This window comes from Taeniopygia guttata, chromosome 4, assembly GCF_048771995.1.
Source record: "Taeniopygia guttata chromosome 4, bTaeGut7.mat, whole genome shotgun sequence".
Lineage (NCBI taxonomy): Eukaryota > Metazoa > Chordata > Aves > Passeriformes > Estrildidae > Taeniopygia > Taeniopygia guttata.
In genome coordinates, this window is record NC_133028.1 from 69,054,467 (window position 1) to 69,071,912 (window position 17,446).

General features: G+C 52.6%; 2 protein-coding genes across 4 annotated transcripts in view; one reads left to right on the forward strand and one right to left on the reverse strand.

The window, feature by feature from the left end:
• SEPTIN11 (septin 11) overlaps nt 1-6,324 on the reverse strand; it is a 42,969-nt gene extending 36,645 nt beyond the window's left edge. For all 3 annotated transcript variants that reach the window (XM_030272180.4, XM_030272179.4, XM_072928901.1), the window contains exon 1: nt 6,165-6,324. In XM_030272180.4, the coding sequence (XP_030128040.1) occupies nt 6,165-6,191 (27 nt within the window). In that variant the 5' untranslated portion in view covers nt 6,192-6,324. The remainder of the gene's footprint in view (nt 1-6,164) is intronic.
• Nucleotides 6,325-9,993: 3,669 nt separating this feature from the next.
• On the forward strand, nt 9,994-15,935 carry SOWAHB (sosondowah ankyrin repeat domain family member B). Its single transcript, XM_030270568.4, has one exon. It carries the CDS (start codon nt 10,143-10,145, stop codon nt 12,255-12,257), a length of 2,115 nt encoding a protein of 704 aa, XP_030126428.4. The 5' UTR covers nt 9,994-10,142; the 3' UTR covers nt 12,258-15,935.
• The last annotated feature ends 1,511 nt before the right edge of the window (nt 15,936-17,446 follow it).

Genomic DNA, 17,446 nt, shown 5'->3' on the forward strand with positions numbered 1-17,446 from the left:
AGAAACAAAACAACAACAAAGATTATTGAAATAACATTTGCCATGCTGTTTCTGTGTTCATTCCACAGAACCAAGAAATGTAATCCTACCAATTACAACTAAAGGTGAAAACGGGGAAAAAATCTTCAACCACAGATGAAGCAATAAAAGAAAAATCCAATTACAGGTATGCACAACCTCTTTACTTGCAACCCTGCACATTTCCTAGACACATCCAGGTGATGTGGGGAAATCCATGTTCCTGCAGGGAGATGCCAGGAATGAGCGTCAGTCATAACCCAGTACCTTCGCCTTTCCAGGTTGCAAGTCTCTCATTTTCAAACTAGTCTGTTGCCTGCCAAATTTTGTCCTAGAAAAATTAAGCCAGGACCATCAGCCTGGCACTGTTCATTCATCTGAAAGCTGCCAAAAGCCCCCAGGCTGACCCAGAGCAGAGGAGAAGGATTTACACAGGGGTTGAAGGGAGATGATTTTGTGTGTCAAAATGCAAAGATGTCTCTGTGGCTACAGCAGGAACCCCCATCTGGAAGGCTAAAAGCAGACCTGCAAATCCACCTCTATTGCAGTTCACACTACTGTACTCCCTGTGAACCCCTCTCTGCGCTGCCCTGCAGAGCCACAAGCTCACAGAGTCAGCAAACAAGCCATCTCCCCAACTTGATCCTTTCACTTTCTTTACAGACAAAAACAGAGCTGCCACCACCAGACTGCCAGAACCTTAATTCAAGCCAAGTTCATGTGCTTACACAAGGCACTTTGCACACTTGGTGCATTCAACCCATCTGACAAATAAGTTCTGCTGAGTTTTTTGCTTACACCAGACCTTGTAATTGATTTTGCACCCAGTGAAGCCACCAATGGAACACACCCAGACTTGACAGAACACCTTCAGATCCACAGACAGTCCCAAATAGCCCAGAAAGACACTTAAAAATACCCCATTCAGGAGTCAAAACAGTGCCTCACTTCCACACCCATCACGTGAGAGAGGTTAATGTAATTCCTGAATGAAAGTCAAGAGAGGCATGCAGATTTCCAGGAACAATTCATATTAGAACTACTGCTGTGCACAGGAATCAGTTCTCAGGAGCCGCTGGCAAAGCAGGGGCAGCAACAGTGGCAAAACCAAAGCGTTTTTAAACCAAATCTGTTCTATTAGCTTGTGCCAAGTATTCATGAGCAGATCTGGTAAAGAAATAACCCACAATTACAGTACTTCAATAACATATTTCCAGCAGCTAGATCCCATCTGAAAATAAGCCCAGAAACAGAAAATCCAATTAGACAACAGAAAGATCTAAAGAAGCTGTAAGCTCAGATGGAAGAAAGCACCAACTCCCCAAAACAGCAGCAGTCTGCTCTTTGACAGCACCTCCTGTGGGATGCTACTACAGAAAACAAAAACCTTAAGCCTGCAAGGAAAGATGCAGCTTCTTCCTATTTGCAGACGCTTAACAGCTCTAATTGCAAATTCAGATCCTAAGCCTGTGTTGCCAAAAACATGGGCACAGCCTGTATTCTTAAGTAAGGAGTCCCAAAGATAGCTCAAGACTCATAAATCACAGAGCTCAGCAAAATAACTGTACTAGCAGGGAAAGGGCAAAGCAGTAATGGCCTTTGGACTACAGCTTGTGCCAGTAGAGCACCACTTAGATGGGATGAGCAGAGCACTCCAGAGAGGGAGAAAGCTTCCAGAAAGGCTGGGTCCTGCTAAAGGAAAAATACAGCAAGCTGTTCTTCCTGCTTGTGGCTCTTCCTTCAGCACCTCATGCACGGCCAAGTGGATCTTGCCTACACCTCTGCTCATCACACCTTGTCCAAGCTGTGGACAAGAACAGTTCTGACAACAATGTCCTGGCCCACATGTGTTTAAACCAGGCATCATGGTGCAGAGGATGAGGAAAGGTGTCCAGATTGGAGGGAGCTGCCAAGAATGAGCATCTCTTACTCCCATTGCAAAGTGGACACAAACAAGGACTTGCACTCCGTGGAGCAAGAACAACATTTGGGGTAAATTTCTGTTAAGGCTGCTGTGAGCTAAGAGAGTGAGAACCCAAAGTGGTTTCCGTGTGTCCACTCTGGAGCCTCCTCCAGCAGCAGCAGCACTCAACTCTCCCCGTGCCACGGTGTTTGTCTGAACCATTATTACGCATCGCTTCCTCCAGCGGGCTGGAGAGCTGCTCACAGAGCTGGAAGTGAAGGCAGCTACACAGCATACCTAAAAAAAGCTTCCAGTACTATTGGGAGGCTTTTTTTGTTTATTCTTGCATCACCTGGTCACAGCCAACTGTTCTACACTGAAGCTGCTTCAGTATCTTTCCCTGAGAAAGCCCCTGCAGCCCACAGGGCTGAAGCCTAGAGCCAAAGCACACCAAGGGCAAGGCTGGAGGAAGCTGCAGCATTTGCCAAGCCAAGAGAAGACCCTGCACCCTCAGCATCTCTCCTGCCAAGCAAGCACTGAATAGCCTCATGCCCATGCTCCCAGAATTACCTCAAAGAGCCACAGAACAGCCACAAGAGAAGCATGAACCCTCAGATAGATTCAGAGCAGACAGCCAGCCAAGAAAGCTCTCTCCCTCAGGGGCTGCAGAGGTGGGAAGGGAACATATAAAACATGCCTCAGCTGTGCGTAAATATTTTATTCCTCAGATTCATGCTTAGTCAACCTCCATCATTATTTTAGGGGCCTTACTCAGGCACTAAAATTGCCTCCCCATCATCTCACCTACATAAAGCATGGACTTATCAAGTATCTCACTCCAGCTCAGCTCATTCACACTGCAAAAGCTGGAGGTCCCGAGTATGCTGTGGGCTCACACACAGCCTGCCCCTGACCGAGGCTGTGCTGAAACAAAAGCAAGGAGGAGGCAGGTTCCCACCATTGTTAGCATCAACAGGAGCAGCAAGAATTGTCTGAAAGAATTTCCTACTGCAAACAAGGCAGCAAGGTGAATAAAGGAAACAAAAAGGTCACAAGCTAAAATACAGTCCTGTGCGCACCACCCAGGGCTGCTTCCTTGGTGCAGACAGCTGAGCCAGGCCAGGCCCAAAAGCCCATTTGGCAGCAGCAGGCAAGGAAGCCAAACCCCGTGCCCTGGCTACCTCAGCAGCCCAAACAGTGCCACCCACACCCACAGCACCTCTCACCTTCAGTGAGAGGAGCCTGAAGCCCCACAATGCAGAAGCATGGGGTACCCCCTCCCTCACACCCATCTCTTGTCCCAAGCCAGTGGTCATGGTGGCCCTGTGGCACGCAGCAGCACACACAGATGTGGCTCTCCAAAGGTGCTGCCCTAGCTCTTGCAGAGCACAGTGGGTGTCAGTAAATCTGCTGCTCCAAGACAAAGCACAGATGCTTCAGCCCCCCTCTACCTTCCCATCTCCCTCTCCTTCCTCCCCTCCATGGAAACCAGCAGTCTCTCATTATCAAGTATTTTTAAAACAGATTGAAGAGTAAGAATACATTGTGCTGTTTTAATCTCTCAGATAATGTTTTCTATGGTTTCTATGCAAAATCTGCATTCCAGCTTCATTTTCCCTCAGTTTTTTTTAGACTTGGCAAGGGGGGTACACCAAAGTATACTCTTAAATGAACATGTGTCCCACTCCTGCAACATAACCAAGCTCTGGTTCTGTACACATTTAGGATAAACACAAAGAGAAGGGTAGGTAGGCCAGGGCTCTCTTCCATACTTAGACCTATGAACAAGCCATCCAACACTGGTCAAGATGCTGGGAATTAATTCAAGAGGAAGAAAAGTGCCCCCTATCCAGCACATCTCAACAGATTCCAGAGTGGAAGTGGCTTATCTCACACTGAGCCCAGATGACCACAGCATCCTCTCAGCCTGGTGCATGTTTAAGCACAGGCATGGATTTCATCAGCTAAGATCTCCCACAGCAGCTCCCGGCATCCATTCTGCCAAAACTTTGCTTATGCAGGCCTCTACATTTGCATGCCAAAATCAGTCTCCATTAAGTCAAATGAAATTACAGGCAGCAACATTACACATGTGCCTTCACATCTGTGGGATCAGGGCCTTAAAAAGAAAGCCTCCCGTCCTACCAAAACACACCCTACTCAGCTACAATTAAACACAGACACTTCAGAGCCGTTTACTCAAGTTATTTTTCTATGCATACTTTTACAATTAACATAATGTCATATCCTGCCAGGACGTAAAAGCTTGTGACTCAGGAATGTTATCATCATTTTAACTCCAACTGACTCGCTTTTGGTTTCATTCCTTTCCTTTTTCTTTCCCCCTTCCTTTAATTCTCCTTCCAACAAGACACACGCCACTCAGGGCTCCACTCAATCATATTTTGCAAGAAAGTTGCAAAGGCAAACGTTCACCAGTCTTGCCTTACTCTAACATATAATTAACAATTCCTTGCAACTGCCTGCCACCCTCACAGCAGAGCGCAACAGCAACATGCAAAGTGGGAGCAGGGAGTATTAGATAAGGCAGTACATAAGACAGAACATGCCCTACACCTCCGGAATGCCAGGTGACCATCCTTTCTTCGCTTATCACCCCAAGATAAAACAACTCCCATGTCCAAAAAGCACAGATTCCAGAGGATCTGCCCAGCAGCTGCTTGAGGGGAAGCCAAGTGCCCTCCTCCTTCCCTCTCCCACAGGCACATGCTACTCTCATGCTGACGGATGCTTCATCCTGTAGTCAGTCCCACTGGACTGGACTCAGCAGTCCACAGACAAGAACTTAGTTTAACTGGTGCAAAACCTTCTGTGGATGTTGTTCTGGAATGGCCATGGATTTGGGCTAACCAAAATAACGCAAGAGGCTCAGCAGCAGCACCAGTTTAACATAATAACGAAAAAAAAAGAGCGCCAAACACATCCACAAGAACAAACAGCAATCAAGTCTTGCAATAAGCCACGTTCCTGAGCCTATTCATGCTGCAAAGTTACTGCTCCACACAAAGCCAAAAGGCTCTGCTTTGCAATACCCTTCAGCTTGCCCTAAAAAACCATCTGAAGCCACACTTTCAATGCATATTCGTACACTGAAAGACAAACTTCAATTTCTAAGCATGCTTTAGACCTTAAGATCAAGGAAACATTTCAGAAGAAGCCTTACAAACGGCTGGCATAATTTATAGGCATTCTGTTAAGAAACACCAGCTCTTATTTTGCTTAGTAGCATAACTTCCCCACCTCCAGTAACACCATTAACCCCATCTCCATACATTTGTTTTGCCACATCAGAGGAACCATACAGCCCCGCAGATCCATAAGCACATAATGAACGCTAAAAGAAACTGGTCTCATCCTGGTTGCATCTTGAACGCAAACCATTTTCTTATTTTGAGACAGAGTCACAATCTAGCTCCCTACTTGTGGGCAACTTATATGTTACTCCCAAGCACTGAAAAAGTTACCGGGAAGTCGGTCAAGTCTCTCCCTCCCCTGGCCGACGATGCACAAAAGCGCATTCAGTCCGGTCACGGTGGAGTTTCATTCATGTTCCTGCAAGCTGGATGCAAGAGAGACTTCCTTTGCTTTTTCGGTATCTTTTAGCTTTTGTGGGTTTGAGGTTTTTTACACTTTCTCCCTGTCAGGGGGAAATATTTTGTCTTCCTCAATACGAACCTAAAAACCCTCTCCCCGCCACCACATCCCCAGAAAAACGGTCACACTGGAAAATGCAGGACACGCTTGCCCCAGGAACACTTCCATGCCGGGACCGCCGTGCCGCGCCCGCCGCAGCCTCTCGGGGACCGCGGGCCCGTCCCGCCCGCCGGCTGCCCACCGCACGGGGCACAGCCCTTCCCGCTCTCCGCTTGTCCCGTCCACGGGCAGCGGCGGGGCAGAAACACGCACGGCAAGGCACCAACACCTCAGGGTCGGCGGGCACAGCCCGGGACCACCCCCGCGGGGCTCCGGGAGCAGCTGCCCGCCGCCGCCACGGCCCCGCCGCAATCACGAGCTGCGGCCCCAAAGAAAGTTTCGCGCGGGCTCCCCCGGCCCTGGAAAAGGGCAGAGTCGGTGCGCCGCGGCGAGCCCACCGTGCCCCCCGGCATCGCGCCCCCGCAGCCCTCCGCCCCTACAACCCCCGGCACGGCATCCCCGGCGCTGCGCCCCGGCAGCGCTCGGGCTGTCCGGTCCCGGCCCCGCGCTGCCCCCCGGCCCCGCGCACCGCCGGTCTGCCCACGGCCACGGCCATCGCGGTGCGGTGTCTGCGCTGCGCTGCCGCCCGCCGCCTCTGCGCTGCCTGCTAGCACTGCAACATGGCCACCCGGCGGGGAGGGCCCATGCGCAATGCAAAGGGGCCGGGCGGCGAGGCGGGACCCCCCCGGCCCTCCCCCGGGGCCGCCGGGCAGCGCGGGCGGGCGGCCGGCGCCGCCCTGCCGCTCGGGGAACCCCGAAAGTCGGCGGGAGCCCCGGGGGGCTGCAGGCAGTGCCCAGCGGTAACCCCCCGCTAATCCCTCTCCTGCCCACGCCCCCCACGCCGGGCCGCGGTACCCGTCCCCTTAAGCTCGAAAGGTCTCTCTCGCCCACCCTGGCAGCCCCACATCTGAACGCACAGACACATCTGCCCCAAAGAGACGGCCAAGCCAGCGCTCAGCGAGGTCCTCTGAGCAGCACTTAGGTGAAGAAGGAGCGCGGGAATTCGGCAAAGAGGTATTTCTAACAAGGAGGCACACAGGAGCCCTTAATTCCCTTGTGTAACACAGAGGGCAAAACCTGCCACCTCATTCCTCTTGTTTCTCCGAGCACATATCTTCTGTCACACACACAGTTTTTCAACAAACTTGGTATACCGAACAGCAGCCATAGTGGCCAGTTGCTCTCCCATGTCACAGCATATGTCACAGTCGAGATGGCCACAATACACAGAGTGTCACCACACAATTGCAGAGAGCTTCAGCCCATACAGAGTAACACCACACCACTTCAGAAGGCTGCAAGCATCTGCCCTTCTTGTTCTTTAAACTCAACCTTTTACAACCAGTCACGGTTCATGCATCACACCCGTGTGTCCTCTGCATTTAACATCCTAGGTTGAGCATAATATCCCATTATTTAAAATAAGAGGGGACTCTTAGGGCTAAGCCAAACTTTGCCAATCTTTGCCCAAGGCAGTCATGAAGAAAGGGCCCTGCACTGCTTCGTGAGACATAAAATCCCAAAGAGCTACAGAAGGCAAGAAACCCTATTTGCTGCACACGTGAAGGATACACTGAATTATGGACACATATAAGAACATCCACAGAATCAAAAGGAAAAAATCCAGAAGATTAAACATTGGGAGCACAAGTAAATGACCCAAGGTAGTGGTAAGCAAATAGAGCTCTGCAGTACACTTACCATGTGTAGTCCCTTTGATGTCAAGCTGGTACCTTCTCCTTCCAAAGCCATTTCTGTATGGCTACATAGTAACACATGGCTCTTTGAAGAGGGCTACAGAGTCCAGGAATCTCCTTCCTGTAGCTTTTTTGACAACGTTTTGAAGAACTCAGTAGCTGATCTTGGCAAAAGGTCATCCACACCAGCTCCTGCACCCCCAGCCTGAACCAGAACCAGTGGAAGCACACTCCCTGATCCTGCTCCCCACCAGCAGCTCAGGCTCTATACCTGAGCAGTGCCCTCAGCTGGGCACAGGTGCAGCCCTCACCAGCAAAGCTGCTGCACCAAAAGACATGCAAGGGTGTCTACTAGGAACATTTGGCAAGCATAGCTGATGCAGTGTTTTCATCACTATAACATGTTAGGCGTTAATGCCAATATCTGAGGGAGGCTTCAGCGTTAGACTCATTAGTGCTCTTGTAGCAAATTCCTCCTGCACGCACAGCTCCGGGTGAGGAGGTGCTGAGCCAGCCTGTACTGGGAAATGCGCCTGGACCAGTGCAGCCTCTAGTGGAAACCTGGTGATCCTAGCTAAAGAGCTGCCCTCGTGGCACCTGTGGGTGAGGCAGACAGAGCTTCCCCTCGTCTGGATTAGAGATGCATGATACTCCTACATCAGCATAACTCAACCAACATGAAAATCTCCTGTGCTCACAACACCTTGACGTGACTCACCGTGTCCTTCCTTGGCCCGGGGCTGGGAGAGCTGTGGCTGCGTTTCCTCCATGATACTCATGCACACACACCTTCCTGGGTATGGCCATCTGTGCAGAAAGAGCAGGGGCAGAAAAACAGCAGCATAAAAAAATGTTCTGCCATCTTCCCAGACCTCAGCTAGTGCAGGTCTCTGCAATTGCTACTGGTCAACACCTTGTTCCTCAAAATTTCATACCTGTTGCTAACAAATCAACACCCAGGCAAAGAAAACTGCCAGCCCCTCATTCCAGAGACCCTACTGGAACTGTTTCAATATTTCCCAAGATGTCAGGCATCATTTTACAAAACCACAATACACAGAGTGGCATCATACCAGTTCAGAAGGCTTCCACCCATACAGAGTAACACCACACCACTTCAGAAGGCTGCAAGCAGCCGCTCTCCTTGTTCTTTAAACTCAACCTTTTACACCCCTCACGGTTCATGCATCACACCTGTGTGCCCTCTGTTCCCTTTGGTGACTGGTCAGCACACTTGGGCACTCCCTGCCTTGTTACCTTCAATGCTGCTCACCTGCTTGGCACAGCTGTAGCCCATTTGGGATGAGGCTTAGCAGCAGCCCCACTCCCAGTTCCACAAACTGTACCTACAGTTTGCCCACTGTCGTTTATTTGGATTTTTTATCTTAGCAGTCTACCCTCCTTTCTTATTTGTGATCACAATTACAACCATTCTGCTCCATTAATTTCCTCTCAGTTGCTTCTGCTGAGAGCATGCTGCTAACAAATGCTTTGTGACGGCAATCCAGGGCTCATCAGAAGAGGAGGGAGAAATGTATGGCATGGAGAACAGCACCAAAGGAATGTGCAAAGTGATAAAATACTAAAGTGAGCCTTACTCTCTCCCCAGCACCTGCACCCTATCCAGATGAACACCTCTGATGGGATGTAGCTTGTACATAGCATGTATTGTAATCTCTGTTCAGGGTTTCTGAGGGCTGCACACACTTCTGTGTTTGCACTAGGCTGCAGGATATTTCAGCTGCTTACATGACAGGCAGCTAAAAATATTTATGGATAGCCAGGAGCCTGCAGCAGAGATGGCTTCTGAAATGTGACTTAGGGCCTGATCCAGACCTCTTTAAAGCCAGGGAGCCCACACTAAACTCAGTCTCTCCATCCTCTAATTGCAAGACAGAAAATCCAGCACACCTTCTCTCCCGCACTTTTACCCACTATTCAGTCTTCAAACTGCTTGGGGCGGGGGCTGTCATTTTTTTGGTGCGCACAGGGAACACTGCCCAGGGGAGCACTGATCTTACCTGTTCCTCTCAGCTGTATGTACACACTTGTAGTAACAGCATGGGCAATCCAGAACAAAGTGAGAGCCTCACAACAGCACAACGTGTGTCCAACCTCTCTCAGCCACGCAGCAAATACAGAGATGAGATGTGGTTAGATATGATTTGACTGCTGACACCCGTGGTGTTTGTGTGTGGTTGTCGTACATGGGTACAATCACACACACTTGCAATAACAGCTACCCCAAACCACAACAAGTTTGTAAATCTGTACTGCCAGTTTTCCTAATACTGCACCACAGGGCAGCTCAGGTTGGGAGGCATCTCTGGTGTTTAGGTGTTTCATGGCACACTGAATATCCTTGAGGATGGAGACCTACCCTTTCCAGCCAACATGTTCCCATAGGTGACCATCCTCACTGTAAAATAGTTTTCCCTCACACACAAATGGAATTTCAATTTGTGTCTATCATCTCCTGTCCGTTCACTGACACCAATGACTGATAAGCAGCTCTTTGGTCTCACTGCCCGCCAGCAAAGGACCCTCGCACTTCTCAGCTCCTCCCGCCCCCCTAGCCTGCTTCTCTCCTTCGGTGTCACCTCTCCTCAGCGCTGTCACTCCAGCTCGCACCTCCGCGGGCCGCCACCTCGGGCAAAGGCGACCGTGGGGTGGCGGCCCGGCCGCGGAGGAGGAGGAGGAGGAGGCGGAGAGGCCCGGCGCGGCAGGAGGCGGGTTTCCCCGCCGCACCTGGGTGCAGCGCTGAGCACCGAGGCACAGCACCGAGCACCGAAAGCCGGCCGGCCCGGAGCATGGCGCGGGAGCTGAGCCAGGAGGCTGTGCTGGACTTCCTCTGGGCGGCCGGGGGGCGAGCCCCCAACACGGCACTGCTCCGCCACTTCCAGCGGTTCCTCCGCGACCCGGCGCTGACGGAGCAGCAGCGGCGGGAGCGCCGCGAGTACTTCAAGAGCCTCGTCAACTCCCTGGCCACCGTCCACCCCGCCGCCGCCCCCGGCGCCTCCAAGGACATCGTCCTCCGCCGCAGGTACCGCGACCTCCTCGATGAGGAGCTGCCACCTCCGGAGGAGCAGCGGGAGCAGGAGGAGGAAAAGAACGAGCCGCCGCCGCCGCCCCGACGCGACCCCGACGGGCGGCGCGGCCCCCGCGGGGAGGCGGCGGAGCATGGGCGGCCCGGCGGGGCGGGGGGCTGCGCCGCCCGGGGCCGCGGCGGGCCGTGCTGCGAGTGCCGCCGGGCTCGCCGCGCTGCCGCCGCCGCCGCCGCCGTCCCCGCGCCGGGCCCCGGGACACCGCCCGCCCCCCGGCCGCCCCGCTCCCGCTCCCCGCCGCCCCCGCCGCAGCCGCCCCCGTACCGGACCCAGCCGCTGTCTTCGGGCCCCTGGGCGCTTCGCCCCGGCGGCACGGCGCGGCCCCAGCACCCCGCGCTGCCGTCGGATCCTGGGGCGCTGTCCTCCGCGGTGCCGCCCCGGTCCTTATCGCCGCCGCTGCCCGCCGCCGGGCTGCCCTCTGCCACAGCGCCCCGGTCCCGGACGCCACCGCTGCCACCGGGCCCGGAGAGGCCGCCTCCCTACAGACCGCCTCAGCCCCGATCTCCGCCGCAGCCGGTGACTGGGATGCCCTTGCTGAAAGCCCCTCGACCCTCAGCAAGCCCGGGGAGGCGACCCCACGCCGGACCCATCCCGTCCCCGCTGCTGTCATCGGGCCCCAGGGCGCTGTCCCCCCGTGACCTGCCCCCATCCCGATCCTTGCCGTTGCTGTCCGCCCCGGAGGTGCTGCCCCTGTCCCGGTCCCTGCAGGCACTCCCTGCCAGCCCCTCATCGCCACTGCTTTTGTCAGGCCCCGAGGCGCTCGCTTCCACCAGGCTGCTCCCATCGCAGTCCAGGTCCCTGCAGCAGCTCCCCACCAGGCCATCCCCAGACCTGCCGAGGGGATCCAGGGGGCTGACCCCCAAGGGACCAACCCAACCTCAAGTCCTGCGACTGCACCCGTGTCAAAGCCTGCCACTGCCGTCAGGTCCTGGGATCCTGCCCACCACCAGGTCCCCCCCACCCCAATCCCTGCCATGGTCTGCCACTCTCCCGTCCCCATCCCGCTCCCTGCAGCCACCCCTTGCCAGGTCACCCCCATCCCAGTCCTTGCTGCCAGCACAGGGCCCCGCAGTGCCCCAAGCCTCGGAGAGCCAGCCTCCGGCACCGCTGCCTGTTTTCCGGAGCATCAGGCGCCAGCTCGCTTTGTCGGAGGCGCAGGGCACCCCCGCCTCAGTGCACAATGACTGTGGGCGGCAGCCCCACTCCATGCTCGCCAAGAGCTCCCCTAGGAACGCCTCAAGCCGGGGGCCTGTGGTGCCACTGGGACAGCGGGAGCACGCCTGGCTGGTGGCAATGTCAGCAGGCTGCTGGGCTCAGGTGCGAGGGCTCTTTCTGGAAGAGCCTGAGCTGGCCCTGCAGAGGGATTTCATATCAGGCTTCACGGTCCTTCACTGGCTGGCCAAGCACGGCGACGGGCCGGGCCTGCAGGAGCTGGCAGCGGCGGCACAGCAGGTCGGGCTGGCCCTAGACGTGGATGCCCGCTCGGGCTGCGGGTACACGCCGCTGCACCTGGCTGCCATACACGGCCACCAGCTGGTCATCAAGGTGCTGGTGCTGCAGCTGGGGTGCCAGGTGCAGGTGCGGGACGGCAGCGGGCGCCAGCCGTGGGAATACCTGGGCAGCTCCACCTCGGGAGAGATCTGGCAGCTCCTGGAGGCACCCCGTGGCACAATCATGTTCCCCACGCAGCCCCTGGCCCGCAGTGTGTCCTCTGTCAGCAAGGTCTCGCCGTCCACCGGCAGGGCAGCGTTGCCTGCCTGCCTCCGGGTGCAGCTCGGCCGTGGGGCAGTGTCCCACCCATCCGGCAGCGACAGTGACTGAGACTGCTCCCTGCATCCCCTGCCAGTGGAGATGGGACCTTGGTGGCCACCCTAAGAGAGGAAGCCACGCAGGCAGAACAAAGCTGTGAAACAAATTGAACCTATTGAAGAATGTACTTTAAAGTATGCCAATGAACTGTTGTCTGAGCCTCTCTGCCCTCCCTCCCATTTCTTGCTTTTCTACCAGAGAAGGATGCAGTAACTGTGCTGGAAGCAGGAAGAACCCTCGGGAGGCAAGTCCTCTGCAGCCCACAGGGCCAGGATCAGCTGCTGGGTGCAGCCATGGCCACCAGCAGTAGTGGGACTATGGCTTTGGGGTGAGGCTGGAGTCTGGCCCCAATCAGGGTAGAGCACTTCCTTTTGCTGACAGTGACAGATTGTTGTTGGTCCTGGGGCTTGCAAAACACTTGTTTACACCACCTAAATTCTGGGGAGTAGTAAAACTGCATCCCTTTTTAATCCCAGCAGATTAAGGATGAGTCCCTCTTTTAAAAATGCAGTTGATCAAGATCCAGCCTTCCAGTGAGTAGGGAAAGGCGTTTCCCAGGCCACCTGCCCACTGTCCTGTGCCGAAAGGAATGCAGGGCAGCACCACAGTCCTGCTCCCCTCCACAGCTGCCCGGGGCTGCCCTGCTGCTCTCTCATTCCTGTACCTCCGGTTGCTCTCCTCACACCACAGAATTAGGAAGTGGTACCCATGTTGTGACTAGAGCCCTGTTCCCACAGCCTGGGATGGAAAACATTGTGGCAGGAGTCTGTGTTGGGCAGAAAAGGAGCTGTGTTGTAGTAAGGGTGCCAACCTTGCAGAGGAAAGGCAGTCTCATAAGCAGAGCTGCACTTTCCCTAAATTGCCTGTTAGGTGTTTATTTGATGAGGGCAGGTGGGATTGGGAGGCCAAGTGTAGTCAAGAGATGTCCATTGGAGTAATTCCTCAGAGTTTACAAAAAACAAGCTGTCTTTAGGAATCTCAGTGATTGTGTGGGTCCTATAATGTACTCTGCTCCGATTCAGCATAAATGAGCCTCTAAAGTGTCAAAAATTGCAACAGGTTAATCTTGCACCTAATCTGTCTCTCCTATAGATCCTCTGCGGAGGCAGGAGGAGAGCTAAGATACATGAGACAGGGATCAGCACTGCTAGGTTGATGATGCTGCTGCTGCTGCTGGGTGACCTCGGGTGAAGACCAGTGAAACTGGGTCTGCTGTCTCAGCCTCAGTGGGAGGCTTTGGGGCACAGCAGAGCAGGAGGTGGGAGCGCTCATGCATTTGAGGCATGTGTGTGAATGCCTGCAGTTTCGGGGAGGAACAGGAACGAGGGCAGCAGAACCTGACCCTTGCATAACACGCGTGCCAGGGAATGCCTCGAGTCCTTGCTCAAGCACTAATTGAGGTCTCCGCTTTGCTTGGGGTTTATTTGAGGGAGGAACTTTTTCCTGCACAAGGGAAGCTCCTCTGCCTGACTCTCGGGCCACGGAAGGTTGTGGCCTTTTCCCAGCCTGTTTATCTCCTTTTACAGGGAAAGAGTTCAGTAAACCAAAGCGGTGTCCTGTCAATGATCATTCCTCTCTGAGATGAAACACCATCTTGAACTCATAAGAAATTCAGCTGTGAAGTGGCCTCTGAGCCACCAGCATGAGAACGTGGAGGGCCCTCTGGGACCCCTCCACAGCAGGAGGAATCCTGTGTGTCCCCCTTCCTCTTCTATCCAGTTTATACTCTAGGTAACACTAACACACAAAGTGGCTGCTGTCTGGGAAAGCAATGAAGCCTTTATCACCACATTTAGAGCTGTTGCTGCTATTCACATTGTGCACTAGGCTCCCTTGGGAAAGGGATCCCTCAAGGCTTCCACAAGCCTTTGCTAGGAGCTCCTAAAAGCAACCCTGCTGGCAGGGGATGTCAGGGATGCCACCAGAGCCTTCCTGTACAGGGAGCTTCTCAGGAAGAACCCCAAATGAATAAAACTTTGGGGGGGGGTGGTCATATTTTTTCTCCAAAAACAGCTTCCAAAGAACAAGGTTTTCCCCTTTGTATCTTCCATGCTGCTAAGACAGTGCTACTTTGGGATTCTCATCTTACAGCCTTTCCCTGACCTTTCTCCATGACGCAAACCTAAGTGGCGCTTTTTTCCCCTGCACACCATTTCAGACCTCACCTGCCGTCTTTTTCAGAGCCTTTTTCTCTCCCTAGCAGTGTTGTCAGACTGCTGAACTAAATAAGTTGTGACCTAATTTTGTGATCACTGTTTGCTTGCCTATTGACATGACACAGATAAGCTGTTTTCACCAAATTTTAAATTACAGGGCAACTGTTAGGAAACTCTAAACTTTCCATTCTGGATTCAGTGTGCATTCACTCTGGTTTATTTCCTTAGTGGTATTAGGACTGCTAACATTGCTAACATTGCACAGGTCCTACACCACATGGTTATTTGGAGGAAGAGCCACTCTTTAAACTCCCAGAAAACATCATCCTCCGAAGTTTTCTGCTGGTGAAATAAGCAGTGAACAGAGTGAAACCCATCTCCAGCCCATGGTGGGAGGCAGGGCTCCCTCAGCCACGCCTGGAGGAATCACACTGCTGCCCTGGTGGCATTACAGATCCAGTCAACCAGGAGGAATCTACCACTGGATACACACACATGCAGCCTGAGCATCTCCATTTCCAAGTTCTCCTGATCTCCCTGCTACTTACTTGTCAGCCTGCCTGGCCCCTTCCACACCTGTGCACGCTCCTGTTTCCTCATTGCAGCTGGACGTGGCTCCTTGCCTCACACCCAGTCCAGGCATCTGACTTTGCACCGCCCTGAAACACAGCACACGCCGTGGATTAATGCACAGCGGGACTCTGCCCTCTCCTCTCATTGCATCTAAAACACACCTCCCACTTGGCGGCTGCTGCTGGTAAAGTCCACCCCTCTTCTCTGTCATGCTTATCTCTGATCAGCTGCTTTCACGTCCTGCAGAAGGGGGAGGGTGTTTCCGTGCCTTGGCCTTTGCCCAGTGCAGGCTGTCAAACCTGAGCCTTAGGAAGCCCTGGCAAAGGTAACCCCTCATCACCCACTCGCAGGGCACACCCCTTCACACCCACTCACCAGGTGGCACAGCACCGCGGGATGGTCGGCTGGATACACGCCTCTGGACAAGGAACGAAGGCCGGAGCAATGGTGGGAGCAAGAGCACAGAACATTGCAAACTGAAACTAATGGCCATAGAACCCTTTATATCACAGCATTTTATGAACCAGAGACAAATAGAACTTGAATTAAAAAAAATAAATAAAATTTAAGAGCCCATCACACAAAATACACTTTTTTTTTCCCTACTGTGACAAATGTCATTTTGAATTAAATAGTTTGTGTACAACTCCACATTGAGAAGAAAGTCTTGCACACTTTCAGCAAGTAATGAAACAATCACAAAGGCTACTAAATTCTGTTAAAGCTAGAATTTCTCATTACTACATTTACTACAACCAGATGGAGGTTAGCAGAGTGGGGTTTAGAATAAGAACACCCCCACCCCTTCCCAATTAACAGTACAGCCTAAACTTCCCCAGTAAATGAGAACAGTTAGCCTTTCAGGGAAATACAAATATTGTCTTTGGAAACTCAGTCACACTGGAAAACCCTAAAAGGAGAATACTTAGTTTAGTAAAATTAATACCCCTCATTCCCATCATGAGTCTATTTAAGCACAGAAAATGTGTTTTACCATAAATTAAAAGAAATATATTTTAGGATACCAAGAAAAGCTCGGTACAGAGGCACTATTGTGTTAAATACCTAACTGAGCACATAGTGTAATACTTGTCTGTGAAGACACAGATGGGTGATCTTGTCAAGGTTATTTTCTCCTTAGAGTTAATTTGACCTGGTGGAGCAACCTACTTTTTGGACAGTTTAAATAAGCCTAAGGCTCAGGGTATTTTAAATCTGGATAGGATTTCAGCAAAGGCACTTAAGCTCCTCATACCTATCAGGACTTCCTTACAGTACAGGTTGTCATAAAACAAAAGCAACTCAAAATCTGTTTGTGAAATATATCTTTACACTGCTCTTAAGATTTTTTAGCTCAGATGATACTGGAGGAAAGCACAAAACTGCTCATGGTAGATGGGTCTGATAAAGATTTCGGGTGCTTTCATTGCTATGTGATAGTGTTTCATAGGCAGCCATGCTCTATGTGCTCAAAAGCCACAAGCTATTTAAAATTAAGAAATCCTAGTTTCTGCTGTGAAGGAAAGGCCCATCAAAACTATTGGCAAGGTCCTCCACACAAGCAGGTCTGTCGGTGTGGACTGGCCTCAGTTTGCATTTCTAATGCTGCCACGGCATTAGAAGGGCCAAATCCTTCAAGTCCCAGCAACTTCCCTCTTGCTGAGGGGCCTCTGTAAAGAGAGCTCTTGGTTTCAGTATTTTCTTTTGGCCTTCTTGAGTCACAGCTCCAGAGTGAAGGAATGTTCTGAAGAATTTGATACCAGAAGAGGTATTTTACAGACTTTAATGAAGTCCAGGATATTTCAGTGGAAGTGGGAATTAGAAGAATTTGAATTGGTGCGTGTCGCAGACCTGGAGTCCCATGGTAATTCCACAGGGAACAAATAGCTTTGCACAGCCAGGCACAGGGCAGGTGTTATTGCAGGTTGTCCAAAGTCCACGTGGGACGTGCATGCCACTGGTAAATAGCAGAGAATGTGTCAGGGAAATGGGAAGGTCTTGAGTCTCACTTTGAGAGAGGACAAGAGGCACTTGCCAGGCCTTAGTGGGGAGTGTTGTTGCTACAGGGATGCAGAACTGTGCTCCTCCATCCACAAACACTGCACCCTCCTTATCTCCTGAGTGCTTCTCACACTGCCTGGTGATGGTATCTAAAGTGACCCTAGAACAAAACAGCCAGCTGATAAGGAGGGGAGCTGATAAGAATGAGGGCAGGGTTTGTCCGTGGAGCCAGGCTGTTTGCAAGCCTGCTAGTGGCCAGGGAAGGCAGTGGGGCCAAGGGAGAAGCAGATGCTGCTGCTCATTTGCAGCCTGCAGGACTGTGCCGAGCTTGGGGACAGCAGCAGTCCCTCCCCTGCACCACTGCTGGCTTCCACTCCTGCAGCTCTGCTCTCTCTGTGACTTCACCCAAGGGAAAGCCTGCCTGTCACTGTGGATAGCTTCATATCCCTGCCCGGCCATGCCAGTGCCCCT

Coding starts and splice junctions, on each gene's coding strand:
- SOWAHB (XM_030270568.4), top strand. CDS start 10,143: ATGGCGCGGGAGCTGAGCCAGGAGGCTGTGCTGGACTTCCTCTGGGCG.